Below are 18,656 nucleotides of genomic sequence, written 5' to 3'. Positions count from 1 at the left end.
TAAGATAGGAGCAGGGGTCAGACATTCCCCCATCTCTGATTGAAATAAATTGGGGAGTTGGGCGAAAGAATAGCAAGAATATCACTGCTGAGGAAGCATGCAGTGATATTTGCTGTCAAACCAAGTGTAAATCAGTCTGAATGAAATATCATAAGAAGGACCTCTTACACCAAGAGGGAGGAGAGCTGACAGGTCTGACCTACAGGGAAATGAGGGAACACTCGGACTACTCTTTCTTTCTGCCTTGAGGGGAGGATCAATGGTGGAAGGAAAAAGCATAGCTATTAATTCTGCCGGGTATGTCAATTCCCATTGGCGTGTGCAGATTGGTAGTGATCATGACTAGCCTCTTGGGCAGGCGAGATCTGGGGTTTCGAGGCGCCTCAGTGGACCATTGATTTATTGAAGTTTTTTTTACGATTACCTGGAAGGCACCACATCGCACCAGAAGAATGTAAATCAATTCTAATTGCAGGGTTATAACAATGCATAAGAGAAAAAAAAACTCTGAGCATGACTTTGGGGTTAAATTATGCTAATCATCCCCTGGATGATAAAATAAGCTTTGTAAGAAACTTCTAACAGTGTTTTACATTTTTATGAAATATTCATAAAACAGTTCACAGCCTTTTTCTTTTTCCTTACCCGTCCGATGAGCACAGGTTCAGGCCCGGCGTATTCTTCAATCACAAAGAACTGGTTCCAGATCCAGCTCCTCCTGCTGCGAGAGCGTGACCCCTTCCCCTCCGTACGGTCCTGTGCTTCTTCCTCCACCTCCGAATCAGCTTCTTCAAACACAAGACCGTCTCCATTTTCTGGGTCGACTGCTTGCATCCCAGAGTATTTCGTGCCGGGGTTCCCTTCGGGGGCAGGGGGAAGCCTCAGGACATGACTGCTGTTGACAAGTTTGTTGCCTTCATTTCCAGGGTTCTGAGCTGCGCTGGGTTCTATTTCAGCACCGTGAGATGACTCTGTTAATGGGTCTCTATGGGAATCTGCTGGCCTATTCCCTCGTTTCCCTCCTAGGGTTTGGCCTGTCAGCACTGGTGGAATAGAATCATTCGTCTCGGAGGAAACGTGCACTTGGGTGTGTTTCGCCAATGTAAATGGGGGTTCTGTTTGGCTGACCATCACTTCTCTCTCCGAGCCAAGGCTCACCCCACTCCAAGGTGACGACAGAAAACGGACAAGGTGTTTGCTCTTACCATCATCACTATCAGACTCCTGTATTCCCTGCCCTTTACTTAAAGCTTGCTTGACTCCATTTAAAGGATTAATTTGAGCATCAACAGCTTGGTCTTGATTAAGATCTGGATGAGTGACTGGACTTGCATACGGAAATGCTGTCTGATTATCAAACCCAGTGTGAGACTGAGTGACAGCTGTATCTTGTCTCTGCACCTTCTGAGCCTCTAACTGCCCATGATTAACGTCAATCAAATCTCTCTTTCTACTCCGACTGCCCTTGCTTGGGAAGCTGAGGCTAGGAATGCTTTGCATTTGGGAATTAACAATCCTAACTAAGTTCTCTTTGGACAGCAGCTTCAGTACTCCAAAACCACCTGTGAGGTTAAGCTTTCGGTTTGAATCTATACCGAACCCTTTACCAGGCATACCAGTGGTATGGACACTCGGCTCAGGCCTGCTCCTGGACCTAGAGCCTGATTTGAACCTGGTTCTATTGGAGTGGAGATCTGACTTGTGATGGATCATGAGTGCTTTCTCTGACCTTCCTGTTTTGAAGATCTCAGTACTCTTGGTATTGTTTTTTACTTTCCTTCCATCCTGGTTTAATGCCTTATTACTGGCTAACATGTAAGTGGTCACCTCCCTTTTACTGACGGAGTCAACTTCGCGCTTGGGCTTGAACGACTGCTTCTCCTTGTTAGCCACTGATGGGGGATGACTCTGCAGCATTTTAGAGCGAGGAAATGACCCAGTGTCACTTGCTTGCTCATGACTAATCAGATTTCTAAGGGTCACCATGGGCATTGCATTCCGATCCACGTTAGCATCCCAGTGGTCAGCAGATCTGCTCTCGCTTAGCTTCACCAGGTGCGATCCACCCGCGCCTCTCCTGCGAACAGCCTTACTGGACAAGGCACCTCCCGTGAGTTCCTTCCACAAGCAAAGAAAAACCAATAGGAGCAGAACTCTTGCAATCATCTTGTCTTGTGCAGAGATGTCCTAATTTGAGCAGGGTTTGCAGAAATGCAGGTCTTGTTTTCCAGTTGTCTTCATTCTCACCTTCATGCCCCCACCTCTCACTCTCCCATTCCGTGTCCTTCACACTGAGCTGGAGGGTAGGTGTCAATCACTCCTTTTCTCTCTTTTTTCTGACACTTTCTAATATCTTCCTCTATCGCATGAAGCCTCTTGCCGCTTTTTTTTCCCTCTTTTGAAGCGTCTCATTCAGTTTTCCACAGAGAGTTGAACACCCTAAGAGGAAAGATAAAGATAATTAAGCCAAAACTTTAATCATTGTGCTGCATTAATTAAAAACGGAGCTGCATAGACAGGTGGGAGAACTCATAGACAAGCGGGACAGACCTTTTAACAAGGCGCCAATCACTTTTTCACAAGCACAAAGGGCTTTTTAGACCCAGAACATGCTTTCATTTATACCCTCATAATGACATAAATGTTTTTGCTTCACATCTCTGAGATAGACAAGAACAAAGTTAGAACGGCTGACACAGGAAAAGGCTCTGAGCGTTTATTAATGGGAATAGGTGTCAAGGATATTTAACAGCTGTGTAAAAAAAGAACTAGAATATGAAACTACCATATCCTCATATCACTTTGATGTGTGATTAATTAACTGGATTAATACTGTACTTGGATTAGTTAGTTATCTCAGTTCAGATGTAAACCACTAATCAGTTGTACTTTGTTGGCTACTGTGCTTCAAGTGATCTGAAAGTTCCCAGACTTGTGCATCCGACCCATGCTTCAAGCGTGTCTCTCATACCCTCAAGCCACATATTTAAAAAGCTACGCTGAATGAAAATGGCAGCTATCAATCAGTGGGCTTGTTTTATCACACAAGCAGACGTCCTCCAGTGGTGTTTCAGAGAACCCAGCCTACACATCTGACAAGTCAACAAGTTGACAATTTGACAAATTGCATTAACAAAGCAAAGTAATTAAAGTAATATAAGTATGCGCAATACAGAACATTTTATTTTCAGTGGTTTGGCAATACACTTCTAAAATGTCTAAAATGTTTGTCACACAGGACAAAAGGATAGGTCATTTCAAAAAGGTCTGTTATTGTATATGACTCCCTAGAAATGTACCGTATTTTCTGGACTATAAGCCGCACCCGTATATAAGCCGCATCAGCTCTATTTTTTAAAAAACAATAAAAAAAGATATACAAGCCGCACCTGTATATAAGCCGCATCCGCTCTATTTAAAAAAAAAAAAGATATGCAAGCCGCAGATATTTATGTTGTTAGATTAGATATTTACTACATGTACAGAAGGATTTTGAACTGTAAATGATTTACATGTTTGTACCTAAATAGATCCTTTCCTAACAGTGTCTTTTAACACGGCAGCAACTTTGCTGATTAAAACGGGACAGAACCAAGAGAAAATAACCGGTATTTATTCATCTGTTTGAAATCTGCTTCTACCTACTTCTATCTGCTAAAGAAGAAGTAGCGTATTCTTCTTTGCATTTATTTTGTCTTATTCTAATTCCGGTTACCACTCCCCCTAGCGGTGGAAGAAAAATCCACAGAATAGCCGCACCTTTGTATAAGCTGCATGGTTCAAAACCTATGAAAAAAGTAGTGGCTTATAGTCCAGAAAATACGGTATGTCCTTTTTTAAAACCATTGTGTATGTTTTTGAGCTGACAACTTTGAATAGTTGGCATGTAAACACCAGTCAGTGACAGCACAGCAGGAATGGAGACGCAACAAGCATAGCAATCAGTTCACATTGTCATCTTGTACACGTTCTATTCTCTGTCTATCCGTCTGGGCCCCATAGGGCTGGTCAGTATACAAAAAAACCCATAAATCTGTACTGTTTGAATCAATTTCATATGTTTCTCCCAAAAGGACATGTCAATGTCCTCTTGGTCAATTCTCCACACACCTCCCATTGTCTGTATTTGCATCATGGAAAGCATGCAGAATGCTAATACTGTGTTCTAGTGTACTGCTAAACATATTTGAACTCAGTATTCATAGACCAAAACCAATATTCCAATTCTATGAGCAATAACTATGTATTTATTTGTTTATTTATATATCTATTTACCATATCACCTAGCTCAAGTACCACATCAACATTCAGGCAACATCGAGACGTTACATGAACTCTATTGATGTGGCCAAGATTATATGGAGCTACGCATCTGTTTATTTCTGCTTTGGAATCTCACCTCTGCGTGAAATAATCAATAACCTTTTATTTATCCTATTTACTATTTTGTGGTTACATAATTACAAAGTGGAATGCTGTTTTTGCAAGCAGTAACCTAAAATGAGTTTATCCGGATTAGTCTGGCCTTTAGAACGAACGTGAAATCGAGGTGAGCTGATAAATCACGATTTTCTGACACTGCAACTCAATAGCATCTTTTCCCAGTCTTCTGCTCTGATTGATAAAATGCCTATACCTTTTAAACTCCATGTCAAAGTTATTAATATTATCAACCGGATATATTTCTTCAAGGCCATGTAAGACATCACGCGAGCCTTTGAAAGAGTCCAAAGAAGTCTCAATGATGTACAGATTTAAAGCGTGAAGTGCTTTAAAGTATTTCTACTAATCATTTTTTTTCTGCTGGTCGAATGAATATACTTTGTAAAAAGTGAATTAAATGCCTTTAAAGTTGGTGAAATGTGTGTGTTAGGGATTACGCACTGCAAGTTTCTGAGTGCATAGCACTTGCTGCGCCGTGGCATTGACAGACCTTGTCAGCGTATTCACTGGGGCCTGACTGAAGTTGCTAGGTTCCTCCTGGAATAGGTTTCACCTTTTTCTTCTCTCATCTTCTCCTCAGCATCCTCAGCCTCATCTTTTTCAGCCTCCCTTTCTCTAAGCAACCTCTTTTGATGTACAGTAAGAGGGCAAAAAAAAAGCGATCCACCTCTCCGCATCTCGGCTTTCTCTCTCCCCACCTCTCCTACTCACCACCTGTCTCTTCTTTGGTCCATCTATCTATGTAAATCTCTGTTCATCCTGTCTGTTTAGCTTGCTATTGTTTTAGTATCCCGTCCTCTCCACTGCTTGATTCCACCCTCTTTTCTCTTCCTCTCATCTCTGTCAATCACAGGCCTGTCACAGCGTACCTCAACCTCGCTGCACTCAGACTTCAATCAATCAGCCAATCTCCTTCGTTGGCCTTGCAACATGGAAAGTGACAGGTGTCTTGTCAGCTACCCTGCTGATGACAGGCAGCAGCATTATAATTGTCCATATAAATCTAGTCATAAAAATAAAAAAAGGTGGCAAACAGGATGTTTCCGGTATTTACATGAGACTTGCTGAGAAAAAGCTACAGAGATTTCGCTGCATAAGTTATTCCTAAACGTGACAGGGGCCTTTACGGAGGACATGAGGCTGGGATAGACTGAGTGTTATCTCAAATGTACAGCACGAGGAGCCGATCAGGGTGAAGTCAATGACAAAGCTCTCGCTCTCTCCCTCCCAGAGGAACTTATCAGCTTGGAGTTTGATGGCCAGGCAATCATTGCCACAGGCACCTTGTTAACAATCCTGGGCCAGATGGTTGGATACAGAATACTGTCACCCACTGAGCACAAATTTAAAACATTTTTGTGTGCGTGAGGATCTGTTGGTGTGAGAATTACTTTTTTAAAAACCAAAATATGAATAAAACCCCAATTATTCTTTGATCCTTCTACGTTTTACATTATTTTTTAGCAGATAAATCTCCCTCAGAAGAGTAAAGACTCCTTCTGTGATGCACCGATTGATGCCACAGCCATCGTGCTGGGCACCTTTGCTGATAACCGTTGTTAGGTCATTATCCTGGGTGCAACACAGCGCAAGGGAAGGTAATTGGGTGCTACAGTAAGATGCAGAAGGTGGCTCATGCTTTCTCATTACACTTCTATGATGTTATATACTATAACTGTTGTCTTCCAATGAGAATAAAAGCAGGAATTCCACACTTGCCTTACCTTGAGTATAATGAGAAAAGTAAATTAGGTAAATGGCAAGTTGATGTAGTTAACAGCCACAGCATCAAAAAATAAAGTTGAAGTATATTCTTCTAGCGACCTTGTTTGGGTTGTCTGGTTTTTTAATTTTTGTCTTACCTATAGTGTTATTATGATAGACTATCATATTAGATGTAATCAGAGGCTCAATAACTGAGGTAAATAAGGTTTTAGTCTTCCTATGCACAAAGCAGTTTGTACTAATGGTGCTGGGGACAGTTTCCTTTTCTTCCTAACACTGTGGTTGAGGGTGGGATTTCTCTTTGTGCAGATATTCTCCAGGCAGTCCATGTTCACATATGCAAGAGCTTCAACAGTGACTTTTTCTAGTACTTCTCACTGAGAACTTAGCTTTTTTTGAACGTGTGTTTAGTACAGAGAGAAAGTGGTTCGGACCATGACTCAGGTCAGCAATGGTGCAAATGAATTATTTTCAGGGCAGTTCATAGAGAACTGTTTTATGACCAAGGCTCAGTGTGCTGCTGGATTTGCAGAGACTAAAGCTGAAAGTCAGTGCATCCAAAGCCAGAAGCCAATGGTGTGGTAAACTGCCCGTTTTCGTATCAGAATGTTATTGCAAACATTGCAACTATAGTTCTTAAGTCCCACCTTTTCATGTCATGTTTCATAATACCAAATGACAAAAACAATAAAATATGGAGTTTGCTCCCATCATTTTAAGCTTCTAATTGTTTATTAGCAGCAGCCGTTTTCTGACACAGTCAGCATTTAACATTTGCTCGAGTGTATGCAGAAAAACACATTTATATAATTGTTCACTGACTAAAGAAATGACATTATCCATAATGTTACGCAGCATCTGCTAATGAGCAAAGTATTGACCAAACAGAGTCCAGCCATCATCTTGGCTGTTGCAGTTTGTTTTGCGGTCCACTTTAATATTTCTATTTCAAAATGTTGCGGTTAAGTGTTGAGGGTGTTTACAGAAAAGGATGCAAACATAGCACTGATAAAAGAGTTGTGCTCATTAATGAGCCATTTGCTCGACCCATCGGAAAGCTTCCTGGATTCCACACTCGGAATTGAACCACTCAGAAAACACTTGAGTCAACTCTGCCTGTTTTCAAGTCGAGTCTCTCCTTGTAATTACAGATTTTTGAAGTTCTGATAGGTGAAAAGCTACTCTAGAGGTATCAGAGATTGAAATCAGGTGGCTGAAAATACGCATATAGCCAATTTGAAGTATTTATACCTACATTATACACAAACGAGTTTTTTTATGTACGCCTACATCATGTGTCTCAGTGAATTGATTAATTGATGCAACAAATAACTTAATTATTTTCCCCTTATCGTTCCTGATCCCTCTTAAAACTCATCAGCTCTAATCTTTTGGTTCGTTAAGACTGGAGGCAGATCTTCTCCATCGATCGCGAGCTGTCACCAGCTTAACAAGACTGAAATTTTAATCACGGCCCACCGTGTCACTAGCTGTCCATACCCATTTTCTGTAGATAGCCCATCTATTGATCAGGCATTGCTGCGGATGCTACAACACCACACTATCATTCTCATCCATTTCACAACAATGAACAAACACAAAGTTTTGTTGGCGAAAGTCATTGATTCTCCAGAGGAAAAGGAAGTAAAATAAAAACAAAAAAGGAGGGGGAAAAAGTGTTTATTTACTTTTGTGTGGAGGAGGTACGAAACTTGGACTTAGAAAACTTCATTCATCTACCCCTCTCAAACACAAAGTCACTGAGGAACCCAAAAAACCTGAGCACCACTTACATCCGCATTGGTAAGAAACACAAAGCAAGCTCAGGGGACTGCCTCTCTGGACGCAGCACAGTCTGAGAGAAGAAAGAGAGCGCTTGCGCACACCGGGATGGAAAAGAAAAAGCAACCACCTCAAAAGAATTATGCATGGAGTAACAAAGGAAAACTTCAGACACTGCTCTGGGTTTTTGAGCATATGTGCACGGAGAGGATGGGTGGTGAGTCACCTTTGGTATCCTGACCAGGTAGTTTTAAGTGCAAAGCCCAGAAAAGCAACTCCATCCTCACCTTCCACCTTTGCTGATAAAGCACATCCTTCGGGTGTAAGGAGGTGAGATGTATGGATACCCTTTCTGGCAATGTCTTACCTCATCTGCACTTCAGGCTTACCGATATACTAACAGGAGGTGCAAAAATCTCTTGGGAGAGCATTAAAGCAGTGGGACATGGACATAAGGCAACTCCCCAGAGATAGTATAAGTTTACAGCAACTGTGGCAGCTCTTTTTTCCACAGTGAAAAAGACTTGTAGGAATTATACAGTTTGCAATAGTGGAGGCTATAAAAGAACAGTCCACTTAAGGGTGGCTTTTTGCCTGCTGGTGAGATTAAGACTAAAAATACTCTGTAACAGAGCAGCGATGCAGGGCTTTGGATTTACATGGCTTTACAATAAATCCTAAGTGCTTAAACAGAATGCAACTGGACTTCTTCCTCTCGTTTCTTAAAGACATTTCACTTTTCATGCGAAAGGCTGCTTCTATTCCCAGGAACTGAAGGGACATGTTAGCCTTATAAGTTGTTGCAGAGACATTCATCTTTGGGAGTTATTGGGTTAGATGTCTGTCTCTGATCCACCCAGCCCCCATGGGTCATTGTCAAATGTGATATTGACGTCCCATGATTAAAAGGTATGAACGTAAAGTTTCCAGTGGATCTGAAGCAAATGCATACACTTGAAATCCAAATACCAAATATCTAATATTGATACAGGTGCTTAAAATGCTATCCATGATTGTCATCACCAGGAAATATGTTGGCATTGCCAGGACACAGAGCAGTATACACAATCAAAAAGGTATACTCACAATTGTGCACACCGTGTGCACAAATGCATTCTAATGCAGAACTGTGATGATTCTACCTCCATCCTTTCATCTGCTCATTTCTCACAAGCTTTTCATCCTTACATTTGAAGCTGTGTAAGGCAGGATTAGTGTCTGGCTTCTCTCTTATGTTCATCCTTCAGTATTAGTCCAAAAGAATCTTTAAAAACATATTCAATAGAATATAAGAAAAAAAAAAACCTTGATCAAGCAACAGTTCCCTTTGGTTGTTGTTGAAACAGGAAGTGATGTGACAATGTTAGAGAGGGAGAAATTACAACCTGTTTCAAGCAGCCTCCCATCCAATAACCTGCCATTGATGCTTTGAATTCCTGTACTTCCATTGTCACCATTACAGCAGCCAAAAAAATGTAACATAATGGTATATCTGTTACTTGTAATGTCACCGTTAATCATAGTCATATTAGTGAACATCCTATTATGCTCATGCTTTACTTTTGTTTCAGATACAAGGACCAAACATGGCTGGGTTCAGGCATTATGTAGTCCACTACGTAGTCCACTATGAGCATGGTTAGTAGTCTCAGCAAAATAGTCATTTCAAATGTTAACAAAAGTCAGGGTAACATTTCTAAATCAGCATGGTAGTTTACATCCACTCAGGCCACGTTTACACATAGCCGGGTATTTACAAAAACGGATATTTCCCCCTCTACGTTTTGAAAAATACCCTCGTTTACACGAACCCGGATGAATACGCTGTTAAGGTGCTATGAGCAGCCAAACCTGCAGGGGGCAGTGTAACGAGAAGAATAAAGTCATGCTAGCCAATTGGAATCCTGGAAAAAAACGTCAACAAATGACACGTGTGAAGCCTGAATAATATGGTTCCGCGTACCCTACGCCGTAGGCTCTTCGTTGGTGTAACGCGGAACCATAAATCAGCCTTGACTGCCAGTTACTTCCAAGACGGAACGAGAGTCTCTCGTTTGGAGTGACAGAGAAGTGGAGTTACTTGTAACAAGTGTGACTTTAGAATATAAAACAGGTATAAAACAGGCTCCGTGCCGGTTTCGGGCTTTGTTTGTGGTTTTTTGTTGCAGATTTCCAGTGCTTGACGTGTGTTTCCGTGTGTTCCTGCTTCCTGGATTGGCAGTGGATGTCGTCACCCCCCCCCCCCCAAAAAAAAAAAAAAAAATCACTGGGTTTGTATGTGTATATTTATGTATGTGTACGCATATGTATGTGTACGCATATGTATGTGTACGCATATGTATGCGTATATATATGTATATATATTAAATAGAAGCCCCTTTCACACAGCCAGTTCGAGGCGGGAACGTTGCGCCTTTAAGCCGCCTCGCTGTTCTGTGTGAAAGTCACGGAGGCGGAATGGGGGGGCCAAGTGGCCCCACCAATAAGCCGGCAGCGGAGGTAGTCACAGAGCCGTCACAGAGACGAAACGGGGTCTGTGTGAATGACACAGCCGGCATGCCGCTGACATGACGGTCGGACTGACGCTGTCGTCACGCCTCTGATTGCGGAACGCCGGCATGCTGTGTGAATTTACAGACGGGAGCGGCGTTATGCCGGCGTTGTATGGTTCTGTGTGAACCAACAAAGGCGGCGTATTGGCAGGACTTCTTTACACCAATATTGCGGAATCTCTGTGTGAAAGGGGCTATAGTAATAATGCACATATATATACTTTTGGTTTCTACCGTCATGGTATCAATCATTAATATGTGTGCAGACAAGGGTAAAAAAAAAAAAAAAAAGAATATAAAACAGGTAAAATACAAGAAAATATTGATGCTGGTGACGTTTCTGTCTCATAATGTGACGTTCAGAAGCCTAAATCTCTGTTTCCCTCCGTTTACAAGCAAACGTGAAAACTGAGTTTTTGAAAATTTCCACTTTGGCCGGAGTTTTCAGAAATTATCGTTTTTGGTGACTTTGAGCTCTGTTTTCGTGTAAACGAACGGCCAAAACGCATAAAAACGCCACCGTTTTTGCTCCGTGTAAACGGGGCCTCAGTGGTAGACTATAACAAAAATAGCACCGGTGGTGATTTTACTTTTACTCTTACTACAGGTGCTCTCTACCAAACTTTTTCCATGCTTATCGAAACTACCAACATCGTTTCCACCTCCAGAGCCTCAAAAGTCAGGATGATGACTTAGCGTAACTTAAGCAGCTTTGACAGTGTAGGATGGATAGAGTGTGCATTCACTCATTCACTCACACTTCTCCACAGAGTGAACACATCTACCCTCGTGAGTCTACTTCCTGTTTATGAATACAGTTGTGATGCAGAAATGATCCTTTTCCCTCATGAATGCTATTTAGATCATGTTTATCCACATGGTTTAATGTGCATGCCCATTGTTGCCAAGCTCTGGTTTTAAATCTAATTAACACGCTATACGCACAGACATGAAGTCAGCTGGAGAGAAAAGTCATGACTTTATATGTTTAAAAAAAGAAAAAAATCACAAAGGAAGCGGCCTCTTACACTGTCTCACAGAGATATTTCAAATGTTTGTTCAAAAGTTGTAGGATTGTTCAAATCCAAGTTGTAGCCATGCTTGTGTACAGTATGTTCCTCTTTTGTCTCATCTCAACTAGCAGCCAATGCAAAAATAATGACACCTTTTTTTTTACACGATTTTTCATGTTCTCAAGGTAAATCAAATTCAGTGTTCCCACATTTGCTTTGCTTTATAAAGTAGGGAATAATGAGGCTGTGAGTCTCGTGCGTTTGCTAAAACGCTGTAAAAACACTTTGAAAATGCTTTTCTGCAAGCATAAAAATGCATTTATAGAGAAAATAAGGAAGAGGAAAAACTTTGTTCATGTGTTTCCCGTCAGCAGTTTCCAAAGAGCTCCAGGAGTTACTGTACTCCTGACAGGTCGCGAGCAGGTTTAATTCAGAGGTAAACACTTAAATTGTAACCAGGGCAGTTTGAAGTTTTAGCACCAGATCTGTGTCTGCTGTACACAGCAAAAGCAAAGCTCCACTGCAGCTGCTTTATCTTAGGCAACAGAATATAAACCGTGAGAGGTGCCATAAAGATCAAATAAATCTTGACAGGAGACAGTCCAAAGAACCACAGAGCCAGGAGACGTGCCAGTAGGTCACGACAGGGACAATATTTGTGGGCCATATTTTACTGCCTTGGCAGGGGTTCAAGTTGTTCGAAGTCTGATTTGTCTGGCCAGGAGGTAAAGTGCTGTCTAAGAGCGTGGAGATATACCAACAGTGACAGCACTAACCCACTGAAGGATTCAAAATCTGCTCACAATTCAGGCCTTTTATAAAGCCATTAATTATGCATAAATATCAAAGAGTGTGCAGTGTTGCAGGGTAAAAAGGTAGAGATTTCGTGCTGCACCAAATGCTCCCCCAGTGTGCGCCCTCACCTCCCCTTCAGGGTGACTGATCTCGGCTCTGTCTGCATCATATGGCTGCAGCAAATTATTGTTGTGCCACTGAACTTTAACAACAACTGACATCTCTTCACCTGTGGGCCTCTCTGCTGCATCTTCGCCGAGGACTTGAAGGAGCTGATCAGCTCCAATGATCTTCATGCACAAAGGTCAGGGGGATGTTTTCGTATCGGACAGCTCATCTGCTTTGAGCCTGTTTCTCTCTCAAGTTAGGTACTTGGCCTGTGTTTTCTGAATTGTGAGTCATCAGCTGCCACGGCGGTAACTGAAATTACACCTGATGCCTATCAAGCCTGTCTGTCTTCTTCTTCCACCTGGCCGCATGCGCAACATCAAAAAGCTATCTGATCCTGTCAGCGCACTGACTGACATTTCGGCAGAAATGCTCAGGCACACCAGGCGGCCTTTGGCTCCATGAAGTTTTGTGTGTGTGTTAATACAATTTGTAAATGTTTGAGAATATAAAAGTACATTATGCACGTTGTAACAGAAAATGTGTAAAACAAATGATTTCCAAGTAGTTTGATCTGCCGTGAGCCACAAAGCATCACTGGGCAATTTGATGGAGTCAGTCTTTATAAGCTTAACTGCACGACATGCGTTTTGTCCAAGGTGCAATTCGTGACTCCCCTTTCCTCCTCTTCAGGTGCTGCTTGTTTACCTCTCAAGGGCATTCTTTCAGGAGGGAGGATGAGGCAGTGGCGGAGGGGGCATCGCGAGATGGGAAAGGGTCGTTTCAGGGATTAATAAACACATCACGTCCAAGGTTGCCTCTGATAGTATGTGATACATCGGGGAGGAGATGGCACACTTTAAAACAGCATCAAGGCCACTGGCCAACATGAAGAGTGAATAATGACACCTATATACCACCTTAATCGACCAGATTTTCTCTTCAATATACATTCAGGGATTCTTTTCTTCTTTTTTTTTATCTCCTGTTGAACCAGCATCGGAGTCATGGAAAGATAGACTGAGTGCACGTCCTGTTAATGGCCTCATGATAAAATCAATACTCCACTACTGAATGTGTTAAATTTGATCTGAATGAAACCTCAACAGGAGTTCAAGGTTTCGGTCTTCTATCTAAAACTGTGTGGGTAGTAGGTCACACCTAGACCCGCAAAACTGCTGAGGAAGGAATCAAACCAGCAGGATGCATCAAGGCATTTATCTGCCCTCCAAACTTTCTAAATATCAACCTGATGAGGTTTCATTCAGATTGATAACCTTAATCTTGACTCAACCCCACAACCCAAAGGCCCCAAAGGGTCTTTTACTTTTATATCCCAGCAACAGTTGATGATGTTTTGGTGGCATGTTTGATATATCTGAGTTATGTTTCCTTATCATTCTTTAATTTTAATCCATGTTATTGCTTCTCTCTTAGGGATGGTATTTTCCCCAGCTCCTCAAAATGAGCCTTGAAGTTTTCAACAAAAAAAAAAGAAATCTCCATATTTGATTGGTGTCTTTATAGCGTAACTACAAACATTATATTTTCTGCCGATATTTATCAGAACACTGGAGAAAACATACATTTACTTTTCATTTAATTTTGTTTTATTTTTTTTAATTATGACCAATGCCATTGATGTAATGTCTTAGTTTTTACATTTGTGAACTCCTCACGTTCCTGTGAACATAGAGAACCCTCCTCTATCCTCCTCTATCCTGCTCCTCCTGAAATTTCTATAGAATTTATTGACACTCTTGATTGCAGCCTTGCTACTTACATAGCTTTCTTTGTTGCAAATTTTTGCCCTTGAGAGTCTTTTTGTGCAGTTTCAAGTATTATATCATTCATCACTCATTACCCACAGCTGCGACTGCTCACTTTCAGTCAGCATATACAGTAAGCCCCACTCTCCCAGACCATCGCAGCTAAACCGGCAGCACAGTCCTTCTTCTTATTACTAGTCCCTTTTGAATTTCCTGAATTCTGCCCTCTGCTAAACTCTTATCTGATCTTGTTGCTTGTGTTAACGTCACGTCCCGTGTAGTTAGATCTTGGCCCTTTATTGCTGCCTACAACCACATTAGCTGCTTTTTGTTTCAAAATAAAACTGATCTATGTCTACATTTATGTATCGGCTCTGTGACGTCTGTCAACAGTGCATAACAGTAAATGTAAACTTTGTTGCTGATTGCATCTTACGTTAGTTTTCTTCCCACACCATTGCAGGCAGTTGCAATGTTAAATGGAGCCTGGGCTGTGTGACAGCTGGTACGAAGGACAGCAAAGTCACAAGCACTTGCTGTTTATCTACATGTTGTTACTCACATTGTTGTCTGTGCATCATCGAAAGGAAATGGCCGTATAATATAGGTCTGAAAAATCTGGGAAGGATACATAGTGTCCCATGAGCAAATGGCAAAGTGAAAGTGTGATTTACGCCTGTCGGTGTGGACTCACATTAGACTGAAAGCCTAGCATTTACAAACTGAGACAGGCTGAAGTCTGCAGAGTATCAAATATATCCAGTGGATCATAATGTGGCTTCTCATCAGTGTAAAATATGGTAATGAGCCATGCTTGAGAGTTGGGGGAGGTGGGTTGAAGTGACCTCTAAGACAAACTGCTCCTCAACCGGACCATTTAAGAGATGCGATTCAACGGCATTTCACCAGTCCGCCATGACGTCAACATTACTTACTCTTATCCCCAGATCGCAAAGAAAAAACTCTGGAAATGCTGTAAAATGTAAAAAAAAAAAACATATTTTTATATATGTTAAATTAAATATCAAATAACTTCCCTTCACGGATTCATCAAGTATTTATGAATGGAATTAAAGTGATATACGTATATACAATTTTGTCTCAAAAGAAATTGGGACACAGGCAACGAGGAGCTGTTACTAAAAAGAAATTTCCAGCAGGTTTAATTGGCAACAGGTCAGTGACATGATTGGGTATAAAAAGAGCAGCTAATGGCGTATTAGCATGGGACCCGCATTATCTGGGCACCTGGGGTTATTTAAAATAATTACAGAGGATGTCTGTGATATTAATCCAGAGTGAATATGCCATGTCTGTGATAAGTAAGATACACATTTAACTGCAAATTATATCCCCTATTTCAGCAAACATAAAGGTCATGAGATATTTGTGAGTTCACTTGGGAGTTCACGTGAGGTTTCCTTTTAAAACGTTCCTGTAGTTACCTTTTCTTCCTCTTTCCCAACTTAGTTAAGGCAGCTGCAGTAGATAGAGCAATAAAATACTAAGATATCAGGCTGTATCCACAACATGTAGACTAATGATAATATTTTTAGTGGGTAAGAATAAAGACGTTAGTCAGCAATAATCTCACATACATAAATACACATCACATACAAAAAGCAAGAAGCCCAGATACAGCAGAGGGGAGACAATGTTGTTTTCTTTCTTGCATCAAGCTCAAGACCTCGTCTGGCAGTACAAAACCCTTAGGCTGCAGGGAAACCGCCGACTACATGTACCATACAGTTTACTGTTACCATGGCAACTTACTGTACGCACATGGGCCTGTACGTAATTTTCAGGTTTTGTCGCCTGTCAAAATGGGGTGTGTTGACTTTGCTTTTCCTGTGTGCTGCTGGAAACTGTAATTTCTAATAACTCCAGGGGCCTTATGTACTAAGAGTGCGGCGCACAAAAAACGTGCGTACGCCACTTTCAACGCTCACGGTCGGATGTACAAAGAATGACGTGAACGTAGAAAGGTGCGGTCCTTCACTCACAGATTAAGGCTGTTGTACGCACTTTTCTGAGGTTTTGTCCGTTGGCGACACTCACTGGTGATGCAGTGAAGTGCAGAATATGAGGAAACAATAAGTTCACGACCACGTGAAGGACACGACAGTCCCCACATCACCAGATAATTTACACAAGAGTGGAGCTGCAACAATCTCACAATCAACCACATGATCTGAACAAACAACTAAAGGAGCTCAACGATGGAACCAGCAAATCCTGATGGAGCTTTGGCTCCGTTAGAGGAACTTGCTGATGGCAGGATCGGGAGCGAGTCCTCAGGGACCAGACTGATCTGCTGGTCCAGGATCCAATGAATGAATAAAGTTTTTATTGAATGTTTAGGCAACTTTCAGAGTCTGATATGGAGTCGGCTGCAAGTGCTGCAGGACTCCTGACAGTGTTTCCCCGGTGATGGACCAGGATCTAGACCTGTCTCTCCTCCTGCGGATGCAACACTCCGAGTTTAAGCAATCTTGCTCTTTATTTCTCACGTTTGCACCTCGATAATCCTGTTGCACAAGTTGTCTTTATTTCTGCAGCAGAGGAATCAGATCATGATGCTTCATGTTTTAAATATTTAAATAAGTTTATATTGTTCACATTGTTATACTTATGAGAGAGGTGATCGCGGACATCCACTATGTGTAAAACTCAATAAACGTGTAGGCTACATTGGTCTTAATCCGTTAGTATATAATATGCGTGACAATAAAGCAGAACGAGGAGCCGTTTTTCATCCACCAATTTAAGTTCTGGTGTCGGTTCTAAAATTTCCAACAAGAAAAGCAGGGTGTATTGATGCACTGACGCTGCCCATAAACATTCAAACCCCTGCAGTCACGCCATCTCCGCTTCGGAGAGGCGCAGTCGCGCTATCTGCGCTTGGAAATCAATTGCCCGTCTACATCGCGTTGTACGGTAAAGCGTGTTGACGGCTTCAAAACGGTTATTGTTATTATTTTCATGTCTTGAAATAGATACATATGTCATTACTTTTTGTAGTTTTACTAAAGTCTAACAAAATGATAAAAAAAGCAAAACCAATCGCCCATTCAGAATCCCATTCATTTCTATATAGGCAGATTTTAAATATTAATTAAAAAATCAAATCAAATTGTTTTCAGGAAACTGCACCATATTCTTGTTCATCATGTCCTCAGTCCTCAGGTACCTCTGACATCATTTTCAAGTTCTTTCACTGCAGCATTTTCTAATGCTAAATTCATACCCAATATAATACTAATATAGTAATTCATTTTTTTAATCTGATACACCTGTGTATTGGGTATGATTTAAGCATGTAATTATTAGAAAATGCTACAGTAAAAGAACTTGAAAATGATGCCAGAGGTACCTGGAGACATGATACAAGAATACGTTGCAGTTTCCTGAAAACAATTTGATTTGATTTTTTAATGAATATTTAAAATCTGCCTATATAGAAATGAATGGGATTCTGAATGGGCGATTGGTTTTGCTTTTTTTATCATTTTGTTAAACTTTAGTAAAACTACAAAAAGTAATGACATATGTATCTATTTCAAGACATGAAAATAATAATAATAACCGTTTTGAAGCCGTCAACACGCTTTACCGTACAACGCGATGTAGACGGGCAATTCCCAAGCGATTTCCAAGCGTAGATAGCGCGACTGCGGCTCTCCGAAGCGGAGATGGCGTGACCGCAGTCACAAACTCGTACGATCAGTATAAAACCAAAACTCTTCACGGAACGCAACGCAAAGCAAAGAACAGCATTACCCATATGCAGCTGAAATCGGAAGAAATGCCCCCAAATAAATGTATTCCAGCTCAGAGCCGATGTTTTTTTCTATATGTTTTGCCTGTTTTTGTACATTTCTTGTTAGGATGAGTGGTTTTTAATGGATAATTATCTTCATTATCATATTCAAACTATTTGAGGGAAGAGACCGGGTGGAGTGTTGTCCTCCCGCATGTGCACTCAATTCCACGCTGATTGGGATGTACAGAGAAACATGCGTGGATTTGGGTGTACGCACAGTTTTGTACATCGGAATTTTTGCGTTCTTGTTAATTCCACGCACGGATTCAAGTTGAAATCCACGCACTCTTAGTACATGAGGCCCCAGGTCTCCAGATAATACCAGTCCCATGCGAACAGCATTTGAGAGGCAAATTCGCTCAGAAGTAAACAGTCTACAAAACCCTGCATCTATAAATCTTGAAACTCAGAGTAAAAGTGCAAAGACTTTTTCATCATCTGCAGAACATAATATGAAAAGAGATTTTGAGACTCCAGAGAAATCTTCCTGTACAACGGACAAGGCTAAAAATCGATATTGTTGGATGCCCTTGATTTCCGGGCCCTCAAGCGGCACTGCATTAAAAACAGCATGATTCTCGAATGGAAATCCCTGCATGGGCTCACCGTCTGGAAATCAGTGTTTTAGAAAACAGTTTGCTGTGCC

General features: G+C 41.4%; 1 protein-coding gene across 1 annotated transcript in view; it reads right to left on the bottom strand.

Moving 5' to 3' along the window:
• LOC133452993 (uncharacterized) overlaps positions 1-18,656 on the bottom strand; it is a 209,707-nt gene that overhangs the window by 130,187 nt on the left and 60,864 nt on the right. The window contains exon 2 of the mRNA XM_061732788.1: positions 646-2,439. Coding sequence (XP_061588772.1) covers positions 646-2,166 — 1,521 coding nt within the window. The 5' untranslated portion in view covers positions 2,167-2,439. The remainder of the gene's footprint in view (positions 1-645; positions 2,440-18,656) is intronic.

This window comes from Cololabis saira, chromosome 10, assembly GCF_033807715.1.
Source record: "Cololabis saira isolate AMF1-May2022 chromosome 10, fColSai1.1, whole genome shotgun sequence".
Classification (NCBI taxonomy): Eukaryota; Metazoa; Chordata; class Actinopteri; order Beloniformes; family Belonidae; genus Cololabis; species Cololabis saira.
Note: the sequence above shows the minus strand (reverse complement) of the source record. Positions and strands in the feature narration are given on the sequence as shown.